Source organism: Anastrepha obliqua, chromosome 4, assembly GCF_027943255.1.
Source record: "Anastrepha obliqua isolate idAnaObli1 chromosome 4, idAnaObli1_1.0, whole genome shotgun sequence".
NCBI lineage: Eukaryota > Metazoa > Arthropoda > Insecta > Diptera > Tephritidae > Anastrepha > Anastrepha obliqua.
In genome coordinates this window covers 120,628,457-120,646,429 of record NC_072895.1, presented here as the reverse complement: position 1 = coordinate 120,646,429, position 17,973 = coordinate 120,628,457, and the positions used below count along the sequence as shown (strand labels likewise).

At 35.0% G+C, this 17,973-nt stretch overlaps 1 protein-coding gene across 6 annotated transcripts; it reads left to right on the top strand.

Moving 5' to 3' along the window:
* The first annotated feature begins 2,187 nt into the window (after positions 1–2,187).
* LOC129245566 (senecionine N-oxygenase-like) lies at positions 2,188–17,725 on the top strand. 6 transcript variants are annotated; one of them, XM_054883818.1, is made up of 7 exons: positions 2,193–2,442; positions 4,498–4,556; positions 4,829–5,059; positions 5,177–5,366; positions 13,471–13,642; positions 15,848–16,395; positions 17,387–17,725. In XM_054883818.1, the coding sequence occupies exons 3-7, from the start codon at positions 4,857–4,859 to the stop codon at positions 17,579–17,581; spliced, it is 1,308 nt and encodes a 435-aa protein (XP_054739793.1). In that variant the 5' UTR covers positions 2,193–2,442; positions 4,498–4,556; positions 4,829–4,856; the 3' UTR covers positions 17,582–17,725. The 6 variants fall into 6 exon arrangements, with proteins under 6 accessions (XP_054739795.1, XP_054739793.1, XP_054739794.1 ...); XM_054883819.1 differs by having other exon boundaries at positions 4,415–4,556; XM_054883816.1 differs by having other exon boundaries at positions 4,254–4,556.
* The last annotated feature ends 248 nt before the right edge of the window (positions 17,726–17,973 follow it).

Below are 17,973 nucleotides of genomic sequence, written 5' to 3'. Positions count from 1 at the left end.
CAACTGTCCTCCATAGTTTCGCAAAGTTCGAGCGCCATCTGTCGATTAGCTTATTTTTGGCATTTAATTATATCAGTCAACCGCAGGTGTACTCTGCGATTTTCACTATGGATAAAGATATCGAACAAAGTGTCTTAAATTTTGTGTTTTGAACGGGATTTCGTGTGCCGAATCACTGAAAATGTTGCAGAAAGCCTATGGCGAGTATGCTTTATCAAAAACATGGGTATACGAGTGGTATAGATTTGCAGTGGGCCAAAAATTCGTAAAAGATTTGCCCCGATCTGGCCGCCCATCAACGTCTTCAACGGATGAAAATGTCGACAAAGTCAAGGAAATGTTGCTGGAAAACCATTATTTAAGTTTGAGGTAGGTAGCTCGGAACCTTAGCGTATCTCACGAATCAATTCACAACATTTTACACCATCAACTGAGCATGAGATGCGTGGCTGCTCGACTCGTTCCAAGAGAGTTGAATTTCTTTCAAAAAATTCATCGGAAGAAGGCGGCTGAAAACATGCTTGAGCAAGTGAATTCGGACCCAACGTTTATCTAGCGCATTAAAAAAACCACGTGAAAGTCATGACACACGTTTTCTTTGATTATCATGGTGTTGTGCACTCTGAATTCATTCCAAATGGTTCTCCGGTAAATAAAGAATATTTTTTGGACGCAACGTTTGAAAGAGAATGTGCGTAGGAAATGACCCAATTTGAGAAAAAAAACGTATGGCTCTTGCACCATGATAATGCACCGTCTCACATGGCTCATATTGTGAACACTTTTTTGACCAAAAACTCGACAAATCGAATCATCGACTCCTGTGACTTTTTCCCTTTCCCAAACCATAAATTGCCACTTTGACTCGATAGAGGCCATTAAGGAGAATTCGCTGAAGGAGCTGAAGAAGATCTCTTCAAACGCGTTTAAAAGGGGTTTTGATGACTGAACTAATGTGTATTGCTTCGAATGGAGCCTATTTTGAAGTTTTGATGATTAAACAATTATTTTGCTTTTTATTGAACAATTCCCGGACAGAATATATAGAGGTTAGTGACCTGGCTTACTACAGCCTAACAGTCCAACACAAACTATTTTCGAATGTTAGATTTTCTATGTTTCCAACGGGTTTTTAATGATTATAAGAAACATTTTGTTCTATCGCTGGCTACTTCGACACTCCCGTTTTGGTTCCCCACTTGCCTTATCAACGAATACGTCACTTCAATCTGCGCTATCTTGTATTCTATCAATCTTAGCATAGAGATAGTGATTATAATTAAGAAAAATTAGATCATAGGTACAGGGTGTTGCGTATTATGTTCCAGGTCAACCAGCTTTTAAATGGAATAAAGTTCCGTGATTTATATTTTAACAACAATATGCGTTGATATTTTTATTCAGCCAACTCTCCCTTGCGGAATACATTTTTTTCAATTGTGGGCTAGACTTAACTTAATATTATATATCTTTACTTGGCATGTTTGACTTGCTCATCACGTAATTAACATTTGAGTGTGTGTTAATTCACATAATGAATAATTGCAGCAACCAAAAAAGACAGGAAAGCAGCATAGCAAATTGGATCAACTATCATTTTGTCCCTAAACGACATAGTGCATTGACGTTCTCCTAATTTGGTCTCAAATTGAACTAAATTATTTGAGAGAAATAAAACTACATTTACCATTAATAATGTCTCTAAGAAGTTGTAATAAAGTTGAGTGGCGCACATTTTTGTGGAATAGTTTAATCCGATATTTCTTACCCGATTTTGAAAAAAAGGGAAGTTTAAAGCTTGTAGAGTCGATGGAGGGTTAAAATGTTCCACAAAAATATTCCCCGGATAATTTCAGTAGAGGTCTTCTCAGAAGGATAACGGGCAAAAGTACAAGATTAATTTGTTTCTAACACTATTCAATTACGAGTATGATATGCGCATGCATCTGTAAAAACAGCCTCCTATTTTGTAGCGCAGTGTTATCAATCACTCTCTATCACTGCCAGATACCAACTAACAAATGTTACCCAAACCAAAATGGCCGGCAATAAATGGACCTCGAAAATAAAAGCACCCTGTGGCAGCAAATTTGTATGGAAGTCCAGATAGCGCCATTGATTGTAAAGGGCGCGCTTACCAGCTATAAATGCAATGCAATATAGATTTTCTAGTAGTTAATGGCGGTGCGCGAATAGAGCAAGTTGCTTTAGTATCCGGGGTGCATCACTAAAATATTTTCGATTTAGTAATTAAAGGAGCAGTAATATTGCAATTTTTACATAGTGCTTCACTACTTGCATACCAATTTATAAAAACTTACGGAGCTGCAATATATTTAAAAAAATTAAGCCCTGTAACGAGTGTACAAGTATTAGCGAAATAGAGTGCCCAAGGAAAGGCACGACCGTCTTGTTTTAAGCAAATTTAATTGTGTGAAAAATGTAATATTTTCCAATGGCAATATGCAATAGGAATACTTAGGATAATGTTTAAAAAGTAGCTAAGTAGTTTTGTAGTTGAGTTGTAATACAGAAAACTAAGTGATTATATTCTAACAGAGTGACCTGTTTTAGTTTTAAGGGGACAGATACCTGTAAACGGCCATATTTTCCATGATTTTCATTAAAATTATTTAAAATTAGGAAGTCAATATATTTTTTTCAAAATTGGCATACAGTTTATTTATATTGTACATTAAAATAATATACATTTTTTTTTAAATTTAATCATTTAAAACGGCGGATGTACACTAAATTCTTCCAGGAAGGTCGCAACGGGGCTTCTCAATCGGCGGGCGTTGTAGCATCGGCGTCAGTGACCTGAATACAAAAAACCAAACATTTTTTTGTTTATTAAGGGGTAACACCACTGTACACGCGTAAAATAAACACGATTTTTAAAGAATTTTTTTGTATAGAAGGAAAGGGGAAACAATCACTCTGATTTGGAAAGTTATTACTTATATACTAAAATACAAAACTACAAAGTTTGACCGAAAAATTTTACAAAATGGCGGCATTGGAGACATTTTTGTAATGTGGTTTCTCTTGAAGGAGCTCCGCGGCACGCAGCACAGAGGGTGCAAATTTTAATCTGGAACAAAGAAACATTTTTTTTCTTAATCTAGATAAGAATAGCTAGAGAAACACGTAGGGGATTTAAAAAATATTTATTTTTGTGGAATTAGCAAGCATTTGAAGGAAAAAACTCTATTTTGGACTAAAAAAACGGCACTTAAATAATTATAACAATCGTTTAAATTAATTTATCGAAAATCTCCTACGCTCTTCTCTTAAGAAGGTTATTATACAGACGTAGTGAAAAACCTGATTAAAAATATTTAAAATTGTTTGAGTTATGCTGCGTGCCAATTTCAGAAAACGTGTTTTGAGAAAAACGCGTTTAAAGTTTGGAAATTTGGAGAAGTCGTTAGGTAGCAGTCACTAACGCTTGGTTAAAAGCTTAAAATATTTATGAAATAGACTTCAGTAACGTATAAAACTTTTTGTTCTGTATTTTAAAAGGTTCAAAGAATTTTTTAAGCTTATAAAAAAAAATCAATTTTTTGAAATTTCTACAGTGGTGTTACCCCTTAATGTCATAATTTCTATATGAATTAAACAAAAATGAAAAAAAAATCGCGGAATAAAATGCTTAAAAAAATTTTGAATTTTGGGGCGAATTTTCTTACTATTTTTGCTTCGAATAAATTATTTTTTCGAAAAATTTTCGAATTGTAAATTCACATAGAAATGAATATCATAAAAAAGATGTGTGCAAAATTTCAGGGAGATCGGTCAATAACTTTTCGAGTTATCGTGTACGCCAATTCGAAAAATATATTATAGTTTTGAGAAAAACGCGTCTGAAGTTTGAATACAGCGTAGCTTTACCTCTTCCAGCGCTCGAACGCAAAGAATAGAGTCGTCACGGTTGACGATCTGTAATATAAGAAATACTTAAAAACAAAGGATTTTGTTTTGAAATTTTACAGGTATCTGTCCCCTTAAGTCATTACTGACACTTAGTTCTAATAAAGGGTGGTTAAGTTTCAAGGGCCGGTGTTGATTTTGAAATACATTTTTTTAGGAAATTATTGTCATTTCTCTTTATTATGATAATATTGGTATAGTTCAATTACGTATGAAACAAAATATGGGCACACTTACTTCCGATGGTCCAAATTTTCGTTGACGCTGACACATAATTGAGGTTCTATGCCGTTAATGTGCCGAGTTATCTCATCCTTTAGCTCTTGAATTGTTGCTGGCTTATCGAAGTAAACCTTTTCTTTCAAATAACCCCAAAGAAAGAAGTCCAACGGTGTCGTTGACGTTTAGGTGTGGTTCACATTCAACATCGGCCCTTGAAATCTAACCACCCTTTATTACTGTAATGAGCGCCTTGCTCTAGATCTAAGAGCGACACCAAGTTTTAATACTTTATATGAATTCATTTTGGCATAACTCTCAAACTATTAATGTTCATTTGTAAAGCCTATAAAAGGAAATGTACGATAGAGGAGATCATCATTTGGCGGTCGAAACTCGTACAGGTAAAAAGTTCAGGGTGAGAATAGCTTAACACTGCATTGCTTTTTGGACGACGCTAAGTCGGCCGCATGCATTGTAACGGACTTTGTTGTACATGCCTTTCAATCGCTAATATTGATATAGTACATATCTTCCATTTTTTAGATTTAAACACTAAAACTGTGCCTGTAACGGTGCTGTAACTGTGTTGCATTTGCATTTGCTGACTATAATTTTATTTATACAAATAAAATAAGCGAATCCACTACAACTCTTATTTAATTTTTATTATTAGATTTGAATTTGAATTTAATTTGATAAAAATGAACTCATGCCGCAAGATGCGTATTTGCGTAGTGGGTGCAGGTACCGCCGGTCTGGCAGCAGTGAAGCATTCACTAGCGCAAGATTTCGATGTGGTGTGCTATGATAAAGGGAACGCCATTGGTGGGCAATGGGTCTACACAGACCCAACTGGAATAAAATGTGAGCAGAATGTGCATAGCAGTATTTATGAGGAATTACGGTGAGTGAAAAAAAAAATTTTTTAAATTTCATACATTTCTTTCTAGAAAGCATACATACATAAATATTTATGATATGACTTCTATGAATGCAAAAAAAAACGCTTTCTCTTTTACAGCACAAATGTGCCCAAAGAAATGATGGCATATCCCGACTTCGAGTATCCAAGTAGTTTGAAGCAGTCCTTTATTAGCGCAACGGATGTGTTAAAGTATCACCAGTCGTACGCGAAACATTTTCAATTAGAGTCACATATCCATTTAAATCATGAAGTGTTACGCATACGACCGAGCAATGGACGATGGCAGGTACTTGTGCCCATACATATAAATGATGCAACGTGACATTTGTAAATGTATATGAATATACATATATGTAGATTAACCCGTTTAGATACATATGTATCTGTCAGCATGGGTTTCGTAAAGGTTAGGTTACGGTGGTTCTTACTCTGCATAACAGTGCTGATCGGGTCCACTTAGGTCGGGAGACGCATTGTTCCATTCGTAAGGGTTAACATATTATAGAATTTCACAACGATTGCTTACGCTATACGTTTACATTAAACATATGTAAGTGCGCACATATACATATGTATGTACAGTATTGGCCAAAACTAAAGCACTCCCCTAATGGCATTTCAAATAATGCTAAATCTCTCAATCAAACATCTTGAAATATGGCATATACATATGTCATGTGTTTCCTTGTTACTTAAGTATTTATAAAATATACAGCGTTTTGGTTATACTGAAAAAAAAATTGAAATGTTCATATTATTTAAAAACTGAATGGTCAAAACTAAAGCACCCCACATTTTTTTTTCTTAACTACGGCTTTGTTTTGTTGTTTTTAAGTTAATTTCTCTTCCTAACGGTATTTAAAGCTGAGTCAAAGTTCGTTAGAATAATTTGTGCAAAACACGTGCGGATTTAGTAGGACAAAATATTTCATACGGGAATTTAGCAAATATGACCAGAAATGCGTATTCAAATGAATTTAAAAATAAAATAATGAGTGATTGGCAAAGTGCTTTATCGCGACACAAAATTAGTGAGAAATATTCAATAAATAGAAGTGTAATATCGCGACTTATAAAAATTTGAACAAACGGGTTCTATTTCTGCAATCCATAATGGAGGAAGGCCACGAAAGACTACACGACCAGACGACTCCACGATTAAAAGAAAAATTCAGAGTGATCCAAAATTCTCTTTTGAACAAATAAAAATTGATTTAAGTTTGCCGGTAAGTTCTAGAACGATCAGAAGACGAGCAGTGGACCTGCTAGAAAGCCATTTATTTCCGCCAAAAACAAAAAAGCGAGACTCGCGTTTGCGAAATTGCATATTAATTGGACAGTTCAAAAATGGAAAACTGTATTATTCTCTGATGAATCCAAATATAATTTGAAACATTCAGTAAGAAGGCCAAAGCAACAGCGACTAAATCCGAAGTATTGTATCGGAACTACCAAGTATGGTGGGGGGGAACATTTTGGTCTGGGGTTGTTTTTCTGGTCGGAGTATCGGGCCTATTCATCGAAAAGAAGGAATTATGGACCGTTTCATGTACACAAAGATCCTTAAAGATGTAATGCTACCACACGCTGAGGAGGAAATGCCACTGAGATGGAGGTTCCAGCAGGATAATGATCCGAAGCATACCTCTAGGCACTGTAAAACGTGATTGCAGCAAAATGCTATAGAGGTCTTAGACTGGCCAGCTCAATCTCCCGATCTCAATCCCATTGAGAATTTGTGGGAGATTGTAAATTCGAAAATTAATAGGGAAAATTGTAGCACAAAGGAAGCCCGGTTTGAAGCGGTTAAAGAAGCCTGGTACAACATTTCTCCATAAATTATTAGTAACCTAATATCTTAAGGCAAAGCAATACTCATATAATTTAAATATGTACATATGTGTGCTGGGGAACTAAGTTGAACGGTTTAACTAGTAGTAAATTAAAGCAGTATTCTCCTTTAATTTATTGTTGAGTAGCAGAATGCCAATGTTATCTTGCTCAATCGTCTCGGTTGAGCAACCGTCGTTACCTTGCTTGAACTGCAAGCGAGAGCGCGGAACGAAAGACAAAGAGCACAATCGGCCCCCGCGTTCGGCAACGTTCGACTTCTGGCTCTCTACTACTTGAGTGAGCATATATGTGTATGTATATGCGCATATGTATATAAATTCGTATATTTGTATTTGCATATGCCTTCTTCCTGTGTGAATGGTAATGAACCATTTCTCTGTTGAGAATAGGACGATGATAGGAAAACTAGGAAATGAAAGTGGGTGTTTCGAGTGTAAAGTGTCTTGAAAAAGGCAAATCAATGATGTTGCCTCTTAGTGTTGTTGACTTATTAACGTCTAATGCACAATCGAAATTGAACATATCTTTCATGAATTTGATAAATGTTTCGTCATTTTGCACGTTTGTGTAAATGTAACTTGACCTATTCTATTGCAATTCCATTTACCTCCTTCTCTATATCCATACAAAATATCTATCAAATAAATAAAATTAAAATTTTGTTTCGAAAATTGCAACCATTACATTAGTATTTTCTTATGACGTTGCCACGTTAAACTATCGTCAGTAAACCGACTTTAGAGACAACCTCTTTATTGGAAACAATTAAAAATTAAGAAAAATGCTCATCAAAATTGGAACTACTTATAGCAGAGTGTTCCGATCTTTTAAGAACTCTCAGCTTCGCCCACTTAAAATAAAAAAAAATTCCAAATGTTCCCCACCGTTTAACCACTACTTTTATCCGCCATTTTACATCTTCTGCCCTTTTTTATAAAAAAGGAAAATTAATAAATTATGTCTGCTTTGTTTGATTTTTCTATTGCTAGGATGGCCCAAAACACCTTTACTTCTTTCTGTTCTCACAAAATTCGAAATGGGTTACCCTGTGCTGCATTAAAAAAACAAAATATTTGGAAATCTGCAAACCTCCAATTTAAAAAAATGTTAAATCTGAAAAAAAAGAGGTTGTCTGCAAAGTCGGTTTACTGACGATAGTTTAACGTGATAACGTCATAAGAAAATACTGATTGAATGGTTGCATTTTTCAAAAGAAAATTTTAATTTTGTTTGTTTGATACATATTTTGTATGGATATAGAGAATGAGTTAACATTAACATAACATATACTTTAACATAACATAACATAACATAACATAACATGACATAACACAACACAACACAACACAACACAACACAACACAACACAACACAACATAACATAACATAACATAACATAACATAACATAACATAACATAACATAACATAACATAACATAACATAACATAACATAACATAACATAACATAACATAACATAACATAACATAACATAACATAACATAACATAACATAACATAACATAACATAACATAACATAACATAACATAACATAACATAACATAACATAACATAACATAACATAACATAACATAACATAACATAACATAACATAACATAACATAACATAACATAACATAACATAACATAACATAACATAACATAACATAACATAACATAACATAACATAACATAACATAACATAACATAACATAACATAACATAACATAACATAACATAACATAACATAACATAACATAACATAACATAACATAACATAACATAACATAACATAACATAACATAACATAACATAACATAACATAACATAACATAACATAACATAACATAACATAACATAACATAACATAACATAACATAACATAACATAACATAACATAACATAACATAACATAACATAACATAACATAACATAACATAACATAACATAACATAACATAACATAACATAACATAACATAACATAACATAACATAACATAACATAACATAACATAACATAACATAACATAACATAACATAACATCACATAACATAACATAACATAACATAACAAAACATAACATAACATAACGTAACATAACATAACATAACATAACATAACAAATTACCCCGTATTAAAGCACTTATCAACAGCTTTCATTTGATACCCATATTGTACATACACAACCAAAGGTTACCCGGGTCCACGTTTTGACCTAATAGGACTATGAATAAGTTCGTGCGGTTTTACAACAGATGGCGTAACTTGATTATTATTCCATCGATCCACATTTCCAAACATTCATTGGAGAGCTACTGTCGTAAGGCACAAACGTCAGTATAAGTTTTTTATTTGAAGCGTAAACAACAATATTTTTACCACACTTGAAAATGTCGAATTTCGTGCCAAATAATGTGTTTTTGCGGGGAATTCTTCTTCATTATTTTAATATGAAGAAAAAAGCAGCCGAAAGTCATCGTATCTTGGTGGAAGTTTATGGTGAGCATGCTCTAGCTGAGCGAACGTGCCAGAAGTGGTTTGCACGCTTTAAAAGTGGTGATTTTGGCTTGGAAGACGAAGAACGCGAGGGTGCGCCGCCAAAGTTCATGGATACCGAATTGGAGGAATTGCTCGATCAAGATCCGGCTCAAACGCAAGAAGAGGTTGCAAAAACTTTGGGAGTTGATCAATCAACCATTTCCAAACGTTTAAAAGCCATGGGAATGATCCGAAAGGTAGGCCATTGGGTGCCGTATGAATTGAAGCCAAGAGACGTTGAACGCCGTTTTATGGCATGCGAACAACTGCTTCAACGGCACAAAAGAAAGGGTTTTTTGCATCGAATTGTGACTGGCGATGAAAAGTGGGTCCATTACGACAATCCAAAACGTCGAGCAACGTATGGATACCCTGGCCATGCTTCAACATCGACGTCGGCGCAGAATATTCATGGCCTGAAGGTTATGCTGTGTATCTGGTGGGACCAGCTGGGTGTTGTGTATTATGAGCTACTGAAACCGAATGAAACGATTACGGGGGATGTCTACCGACGACAATTGATGCGTTTGAGCCGAGCACTGCGAGAAAAACGGCCGCAATACGCCGATAGACACGACAAAGTTATTTTGCAACATGACAATGCTCGGCCACATGTTGCACAAGTGGTCAAAACATACTTAGAAACGCTCAAATGGGATGTCCTACCCCACCCGCCGTATAGTCCAGACCTTGCGCCATCCGATTACTATCTCTTCCGATCGATGCAACATGGCCTGGCTGACCAGCACTTCCGTAATTACGATGAAGTCAAAAAATGGATCGATTCGTGGATTGCGGCAAAACCGACCGAATTTTTCACAAAGGGAATCCGTGAATTGCCAGAAAGATGGGAAAAAGTAGTAGTAAGCGATGGACAATACTTTGAATATTAAATTTGTAACCATTTTACGTCAATAAAGTTTCAAATTTCGAAAAAAACCGCACGAACTTATTCATAGTCCTATTATATCTCGAGACCCCAGTCACGGAGCGGCATGAAAAATACTCTGTACTAAAGCATTCACCAACAGCTTCCATTTGATACCCATATTGTACATACACATCCGAAGGTTACCCGGGTCAACGTTTTGACCTATATCTCGAGACCCTATCTACCAATAGGTATTCAAACTATACGGAAATCATCTTCAATACCTACTTAACAATGTGCGTAAGTTTAGTTTAATTCGGTTCAAAGACACGGCGGGTCCACGTTTTGGCATATATTTCGAGACCCTAGTCATCAATAGGTATGAAAATTACCCCGTATTAAAGCACTTATCAACAGCTTTCATTTGATATCCATATTGTATAAACACATTCTAGGGTCCACGTTTTGGTCTCTATCTCGAGACCCTAGTCACGGAACGGATGGAAATACTCTGAACTAAAGCATTCACCAACAGCTTCCATTTGATACCCATATTGTACATACACATCCGAAGGTTACCCGGGTCCACGTTTTGACCTATATCTCGAGCCCTATTTCCAAAATAAAATATAATCCATGTTACTCGTGGAGGATGTAGCTTTCGAATGGTGAAAGAATTTTTAAAATCGGTCCAGTAGTTTTTGAGCCTATTCATTACAACCAAACAAACAAAGTTTTCCTCTTTATAATATTAGTATAGATATGGTAAATATTATATTACCATACATTTTTTCCTTCAGATATAATAAAAAAATAATAATAATAACATTAAAACAACAGGTATTATTAACAAACTTGGTTTTATTTTAAATTCTTCAAGTAAATCAAATTAATAATAATCAATAAGAAGGCATATGCCAATACAAATACGTGAATTTATATATGTACATATGCGCATATACATACATACATATATACGCTCACTTAAGTAGGGGAGAGCAAGATGTCGAACGTTGCCGTTCGTTTGCTTTGTTTGCTTTGTCGTTCCTTCCGCTCTTTCGCTTGCAGTTCATTCAATGCAATGAGCAAGGTAACTACATATGGGCAAGGTAACACTAATATGAGCAAGGTAACTACATATGAGCAAGGTAACTACATATGAGCAAGGTAACTACATATGAGCAAGGTAACTACATATGAGCAAGGTAACACTAATATGAGCAAGGTAACACTAATATGAGCAAGGTAACTACATATGAGCAAGGTAACACTAATATGAGCAAGGTAACTACATATGAGCAAGGTAACTACATATGAGCAAGGTAACTACATATGAGCAAGGTAACTACATATGAGCAAAGTAACACTAATATGAGCAAGGTAACTACATATGAGCAAGGTAACTACATATGAGCAAGGTAACTACATATGAACAGTAATGAGCAAGGTAACTACATATGTACAGTAATGAGCAAGGTAACGACACATTTTTTCGTGCGTGCAGCCTGTTAAATCGAATTATAAGACGTTATCACGTCAAAATATTTATCCATTTTTTTATATTTGTTATCATTTTTGGGGCATTTGTGAAGATAAATTAATAAATAGTAAAACCTCCAAAATTGAAAAAATACTAGAAGAAAATTAAAAGAGGAGATTAAAGCGTATGGATCTGAAATATTGTAATTTTCAAAACTTTGCTGAATAAATATTGCATAAAAAATAATGTAAATCACCAATCCACTTGAAATTTATAAGGCTGTGAAAATTTAAAATATAAAAGTTTCGTATTGAAATTGTACAGCTTTAAATTGTAATAGGCTGATAAATTTTGAAATTGATTGCTGAAACCAGGCATGAGTGCATATTTTTTAGGCATAAAACAAATTGTGGAGGCATCATCAAGAAAAAAACTGGTTGGTGGTCATCCTAATGGTGGTCATCCTAATCTATACATAAGTACCATAAACTAGGAAATACCCGGCGCCTTATGCTCTGCCATTAAGGCAAATTAGGCTTGTGCTTACATAATTAAGTCACTTTATCTTTTTACAATATTCGTAATACTTTTCATGCTAAATTTTTTTTTAATTTTTTTTTTAATTAGTTCATTGTATAACAAAAATGCCATTAATCAAAAATCTTATAAAATTGTACAAAATTCACAAAAATTTAACAAATTTTAAAAAATTGTCATCAAAATTTTATTTTTTTCTACTACGAAGAATTCTGGACTTGCAGTTTTAAGCCCATTCATTTTTAGTATCAAGTAATGAGGTACAAGCTTGAAGTCGCTCAGAAATAGCGTGGATTTTCGGCAATTTTTTGGCATACGATGTTGAGACTTTTCTTTTATATAAAGAACTTCCGAGCATTGTGTCATTTTATGGATTCGAAAACTCTCTCCTTCAAGAAGTCTCCGCACCCTGCATGGGTTTGGCAAGACCTAGAGAACTCCCCTTATAACAAACCAACAGTTCCTTTTGTTTCTAAAACTTTAGTAATAGAAAACAATTGATAAATTTCCTTCATGCGGAGTAATAGTAAACATTTCAAGATTTTATACCGAAACAACAGTGCACCAGCCGGTTGAGTAATTTTGGAGTTTGAATAGTAATTTTACAATCTTGCTTAGAGAAACGCCCCTTTGTAAATTTATGCAGTTACTGTTAAATGAAAAATCGTTCAGTAGAAATTAGCTTCAAACTGCAAAAACGTCCATGCAAATCGGTTAATTTTTTATTTTAAGTTATTAGTTTGCAAACGTAAATATTTTGTGACTTCATTTTATGAGATTTAGCAATACCTTTCGGCCTCCTATGACTACCTTAGTGCTAGTAATGAAACTTACTTTTACATTGTGACTTAAAAAGTTTAAGTTATCATTAACTGTTAACCTAAAACAAATGGAGGAAACATCAAAAATAGCTGTTATTTGTGATAAGAAATAATTATGTAATATTTTTCTCTTGTAGATAATAAAACCCGTAACTAACCCTTTCACATTTAAATTTCATTACTAATTAACTACTTTGCTAATTTTTTGCTTACATCTTTTACAATAACTGTGAATAGGTTTCCTGTTCTTCCTTTCTTCTAAAATGCAATTTTTCTGCTTAAATTCAAGGTACATGTGCTAAATACAGTCACTAAAGAGTTGGATGTACAAGAGTTCGATTTCGTATTCATTTGCAATGGGCGTTTTGTTACACCATTTTACGCGTCCATTAAGGACTGGGAGCAGTATCAGGGCAAGCGCATGCATAGTCATACGTATAGAAAAGCGGAGGACTTCAAAGGTAAAAATATCGAGTGATTTTTAAGAGTTTGAGAACTAAAAATGATAATATAAACCAGAAATATTGTTGGAATGAATTTTTCTTATACAGGGTGGGCCATATATCGTTTGCTTTTTGAGCCACCTATTTTTTTGAGAATGGTAACACAAATGACATGTCAAATGTGTTCATAATTTACCTAAAGGTTTGACATTTACGAAATGGGACATTATACGCTTGAACAAAATTGGGAAATATTGAAAACCTATTTCCAAAGTGGTGCGTCTTCTTCCGCGAGCGTTACCGTGACATCATCAACGAGTTTTTCTTTCCAAAAATTGAAGAGGATGACATGGACGTCATTTGGTTTCAACAGGACGGTGCAACTTGTCACACTGCCAAAGTTATACTCGAACTTTTGGCTACCGTTTTTGCTTCCGATATCAATTGGCCGCCTCGGAGCTGTGATTTAAGATCGTTGGACTATTTTTTGTGGGGAGCCGTTAAGGACAAATGCTATGCGAACCATCCAGAGTCGATTGATGCTTTAAAAACGGGAAATCGAAGTTGCCATTCATGAAATTGGAGCGCAAACAATCGAAAATGTGCTTAAAAATTGGGTTGATCGAATGGCCTACTGTAAAGCCAGTCGTGGCAGTCATTTGAGCGATATTATTTTTCATTCATAAATGACAATGTTCAGTCTTCAAAATAAAAAAGAAGGTTTGCAAAAATATTGATTAGTTTTCTTTTATATCCGATTCACAAAGCAAATTTTACATGTCCCACCCTATATTATAATATAATCTGGTAGATAATTGCATGGTCCGCAAGGCCGCGACTACGAATTTCTTGGTCCATTCGATCAGACCAATTTTTGAGTGCCTGGTTCGTCGACATAACTCAATGACTTAACATAGTCACATAAAATGCAATCCAGAGGTGGTAAATCGCGCGAAAGAGGAGGCCAGTAAACAGGACCGCTTCTGGAAAGAAAGTTGTCACCAAATTGAACAAAATGTCGATGTTTAGCTGATTCATTTTTGGAAACAGAAATTCAGTCAGCACAGCTCAATAGCGAGTCATATTCACCATATCGGTAGCTTCTTTCTAACTTCGAAAGAAATAAAGACCGATTTTATCGCCAGTGCGCTGTAAACTTCATTTATTAATTTGTTTTTGAGTAAATTTTCACAATTTTGAAACGTTGTCCTGGCGTTAAACGGTTCATGATGATTTGTCAATACTGAACAGAAATGTCAATACAGTTTGCCATTCTCAGCTGTCAAACCATAGTTATCGATATCGCTAGCTAAAAAACGGTCGATATAAAATTGAAATATATATGTGCATGTGTATGTATTATAAATATATTTATGTATGTATTTATATAAATATTTTGAAAAAAATTTTAGCTGAAAAATATGTAACTAACCCAAAAAATAGGTCAAAAAAAATAAACGCAAGAACGAACTATAGACTGTTTAATTGGCGCCTAAGTTGTTTCTACAACTAAACAGTAAAAACCGATCGAAATCTTTCCGAGATTCCATTACATCAGCATTTCAACAACAGTTTTCATAAATAAATCCATTTTTTTTTATTTTAATTTTTCAGTTGTTGGAGTAGTGAAAATTATTACAAATTTGACAATTTGACGTATCCACGAAATTTGCAATGCAGGGAAAAGACCAAAATTGCATTTCATTTTTAAGAGCAGCTGCTGATTTTTGTTGAGAATTTTTCAGCACCAGCAATCTGCCAGCAAGAAAAACAGCTGATTGTAGTTTAGGCAAATTAGCTAATTCATTTTAAGAATTTTAAAACTTGACAAAAATTATAATTGCAAATAAATAAATAAAAAATATCTTTTTTTGTCAAGTTTCTTCAGCAATTTGCCATGTCCATTTTCTAATTGTTTTTCTCTTTTCTTTTTGGATGTAAACAAGCAGTCAATCAGCTGTTTGGCAAGTTTTTGCAAGTTTTGCATTCGCGTGTTATTTTATATATTTTTTTGCTCTTTGAGTGCGAGCAGATGAAAAATTACGAAAATTTTGTCGCTGCATATGTTTTGCTCATTAATTTTGTATTTACTGATGACCTTACCTTACAGCTTTTATTAATTTTAGCCGCCTTTTCCCACATGTACATATTCATGTACGTTTACATATACACACATACATATATACTTATATATGTACATATATGGAATTTTTTTTTTATTAGACGACACCGTACTGATTATCGGCGCTGGCCGCAGTGGCATGGATTTAACCAATCATATAAGAAAAACTGCCAAACACGTTTACCTCAGCCATCACGTGACGCCGCCACCACGCACTGACTTCATGCCGAACGTAACGCAGAAACCGATCGTGCAGCATTTCACAGCCTCAGGCGCTGTTTTCAGCGACGGCAGTGCGCACGATTTTAGCGTCGTAATTTACTGCACTGGTTTCATCTACTCAGCACCATTTCTCAGCGCTGACTGTGGCCTGTACGTGGACGAAAATGCAGTATATCCACTTTACAAACACTGCATCAACATCAACCACCCAACAATGGCTTTTATAGGCCTACAAATCTATATTTTCTCTGGTCTATCAGACCTACAGGTACGCTTCGCACTCGAATACTTTAGCGGGCGTAAGACGCTGCCTAGTCGGGAAGAAATGCTGACCGAAATAGATGCCGAATTAGCTCAACGAAAAGCCAATGGGGAAAGGAAGTGGCTAACGCACGAAATCCATAATCTGAAGTTGAATAATGTGAATGTAAGTGCATGACCGCTATATGCATATTTATAAAGGGTGTTTTTTTAGAGGTTAGGTTTTCAAGATGAAATAAAACGTATATAATTTAATGTTATGGCCAAGAATTTAGCTTTATTATAAAGATAAGGGTTTGCCATTATGTTTTAAAAATGATTTCGGGCAAGTGGCCGCCGCGGCTGGCTCGAATAAATTCCAGCAGAGAGGCCCAATTTTCGACCACTTTTTGCAGCAATTGGGACCGTATGTCAGCAATAACGCGCCGAATATTCTCTTCCAAGACGTCAATCGTCTCGGGCTTATCTGCGTAGACAAGCGATTTCACATAGCCCCACAAGAAATAGTCCAGCGGTGTTATATCGGACGATCTTGGAGGCCACGCCACAGGTCCACGGCACGAGATAATGCGCTCACCAAAAGTTTCCTTCAATAAATCGATTGTTGCGTTGGGTGTATGGCATGTAGCGCCGTCTTGTTGGAACCAAGGTCGTCCACATCAACATCGTCCAATTCAGGCACGAAAAAGTCATTAATCATGGCTCTATAGCGCTCTCCATTGACTGTAACCTTATGGCCGGCTTCATTTTTAAAGAAATATGGACCAATGATTCCCTCTGCCCATAGAGCACACCAAACAGTGACATTTTGAGGATGTAACGGCGTCTCAGCAATGGCTTGTGGATTATGTTCACTCCAAATGCGACAATTTTGCTTATTGACATACCCATTCAACCAAAAGTGAGCTTCATCGCTGAACAAAATTTTCTTGTGATGCGTCGCGCGAACCGAACCATTATTTTCGTAATAAATTTGCACGATTTGCAAACGTTGTTCAGGTGTAAGTCTATTCATTATGAAATGGCAAACCAAACTGAGCATAAATCAAGTGACAGCTGTCAAAAAGACCATCTACGATAAAAGTAATGCCAACTTGAAAACCTAACCTCTAAAAAAACACCCTTTATATATAGTTAAATTTATTTATTTATTTCAGTACGATTATTACAAGGATTTGGCGGAGACGGCCGATATCGCACCCATTAAGCCGGTTATATTCAAAGTCATGGAAAACACCTTCAACAAATACTTATACGAATTGGACACATTTCGTGAAACGGTATATGAATTTGTTGATAATGAAAATTTCATAATTCACCCCAATGTGGATGCGCTGAAATGTAAGATCTAAAATGCTGAATTTATCAAAGGTGTACTATTTATAAATTTATGTAACACAAATGTGAGCAATAGTTAATAAAAAAATATCAATTCCTAACGTCAATCATTGTGAAAATAACCTATGGCTGTATGTTTGACTTAAATAAATAAATAAAGAAATATATATGTATTAGGTGCGCAACTAAGTTCTCGCTGTTTCTTTGATGAAAATACAACTTTATTTTGAAAAAAAAAAAATGCTTACAAGTGAATCATTGAAAGCATTGCGCATCGCTGGCTACTACTTTTCTACATCTTTTTGGTAGATCTTGTATACCGTCGCAGTAAAACTGTTCATCTTTTGAGGCTATCCACAGATCAAGCCATTTTTTTATGTCTTCATATGAATGGAACTGCTAGTCC

Bases quoted from the DNA above. Each gene is read 5' to 3' on its own strand.
- LOC129245566 (XM_054883814.1), top strand. The intron at 5,060-5,176 runs GTGAGTGAAAAA...TCTCTTTTACAG, and splicing joins AGTATTTATGAGGAATTACG to CACAAATGTGCCCAAAGAAA. The intron at 16,396-17,386 runs GTAAGTGCATGA...TATTTATTTCAG, and splicing joins TGAAGTTGAATAATGTGAAT to TACGATTATTACAAGGATTT.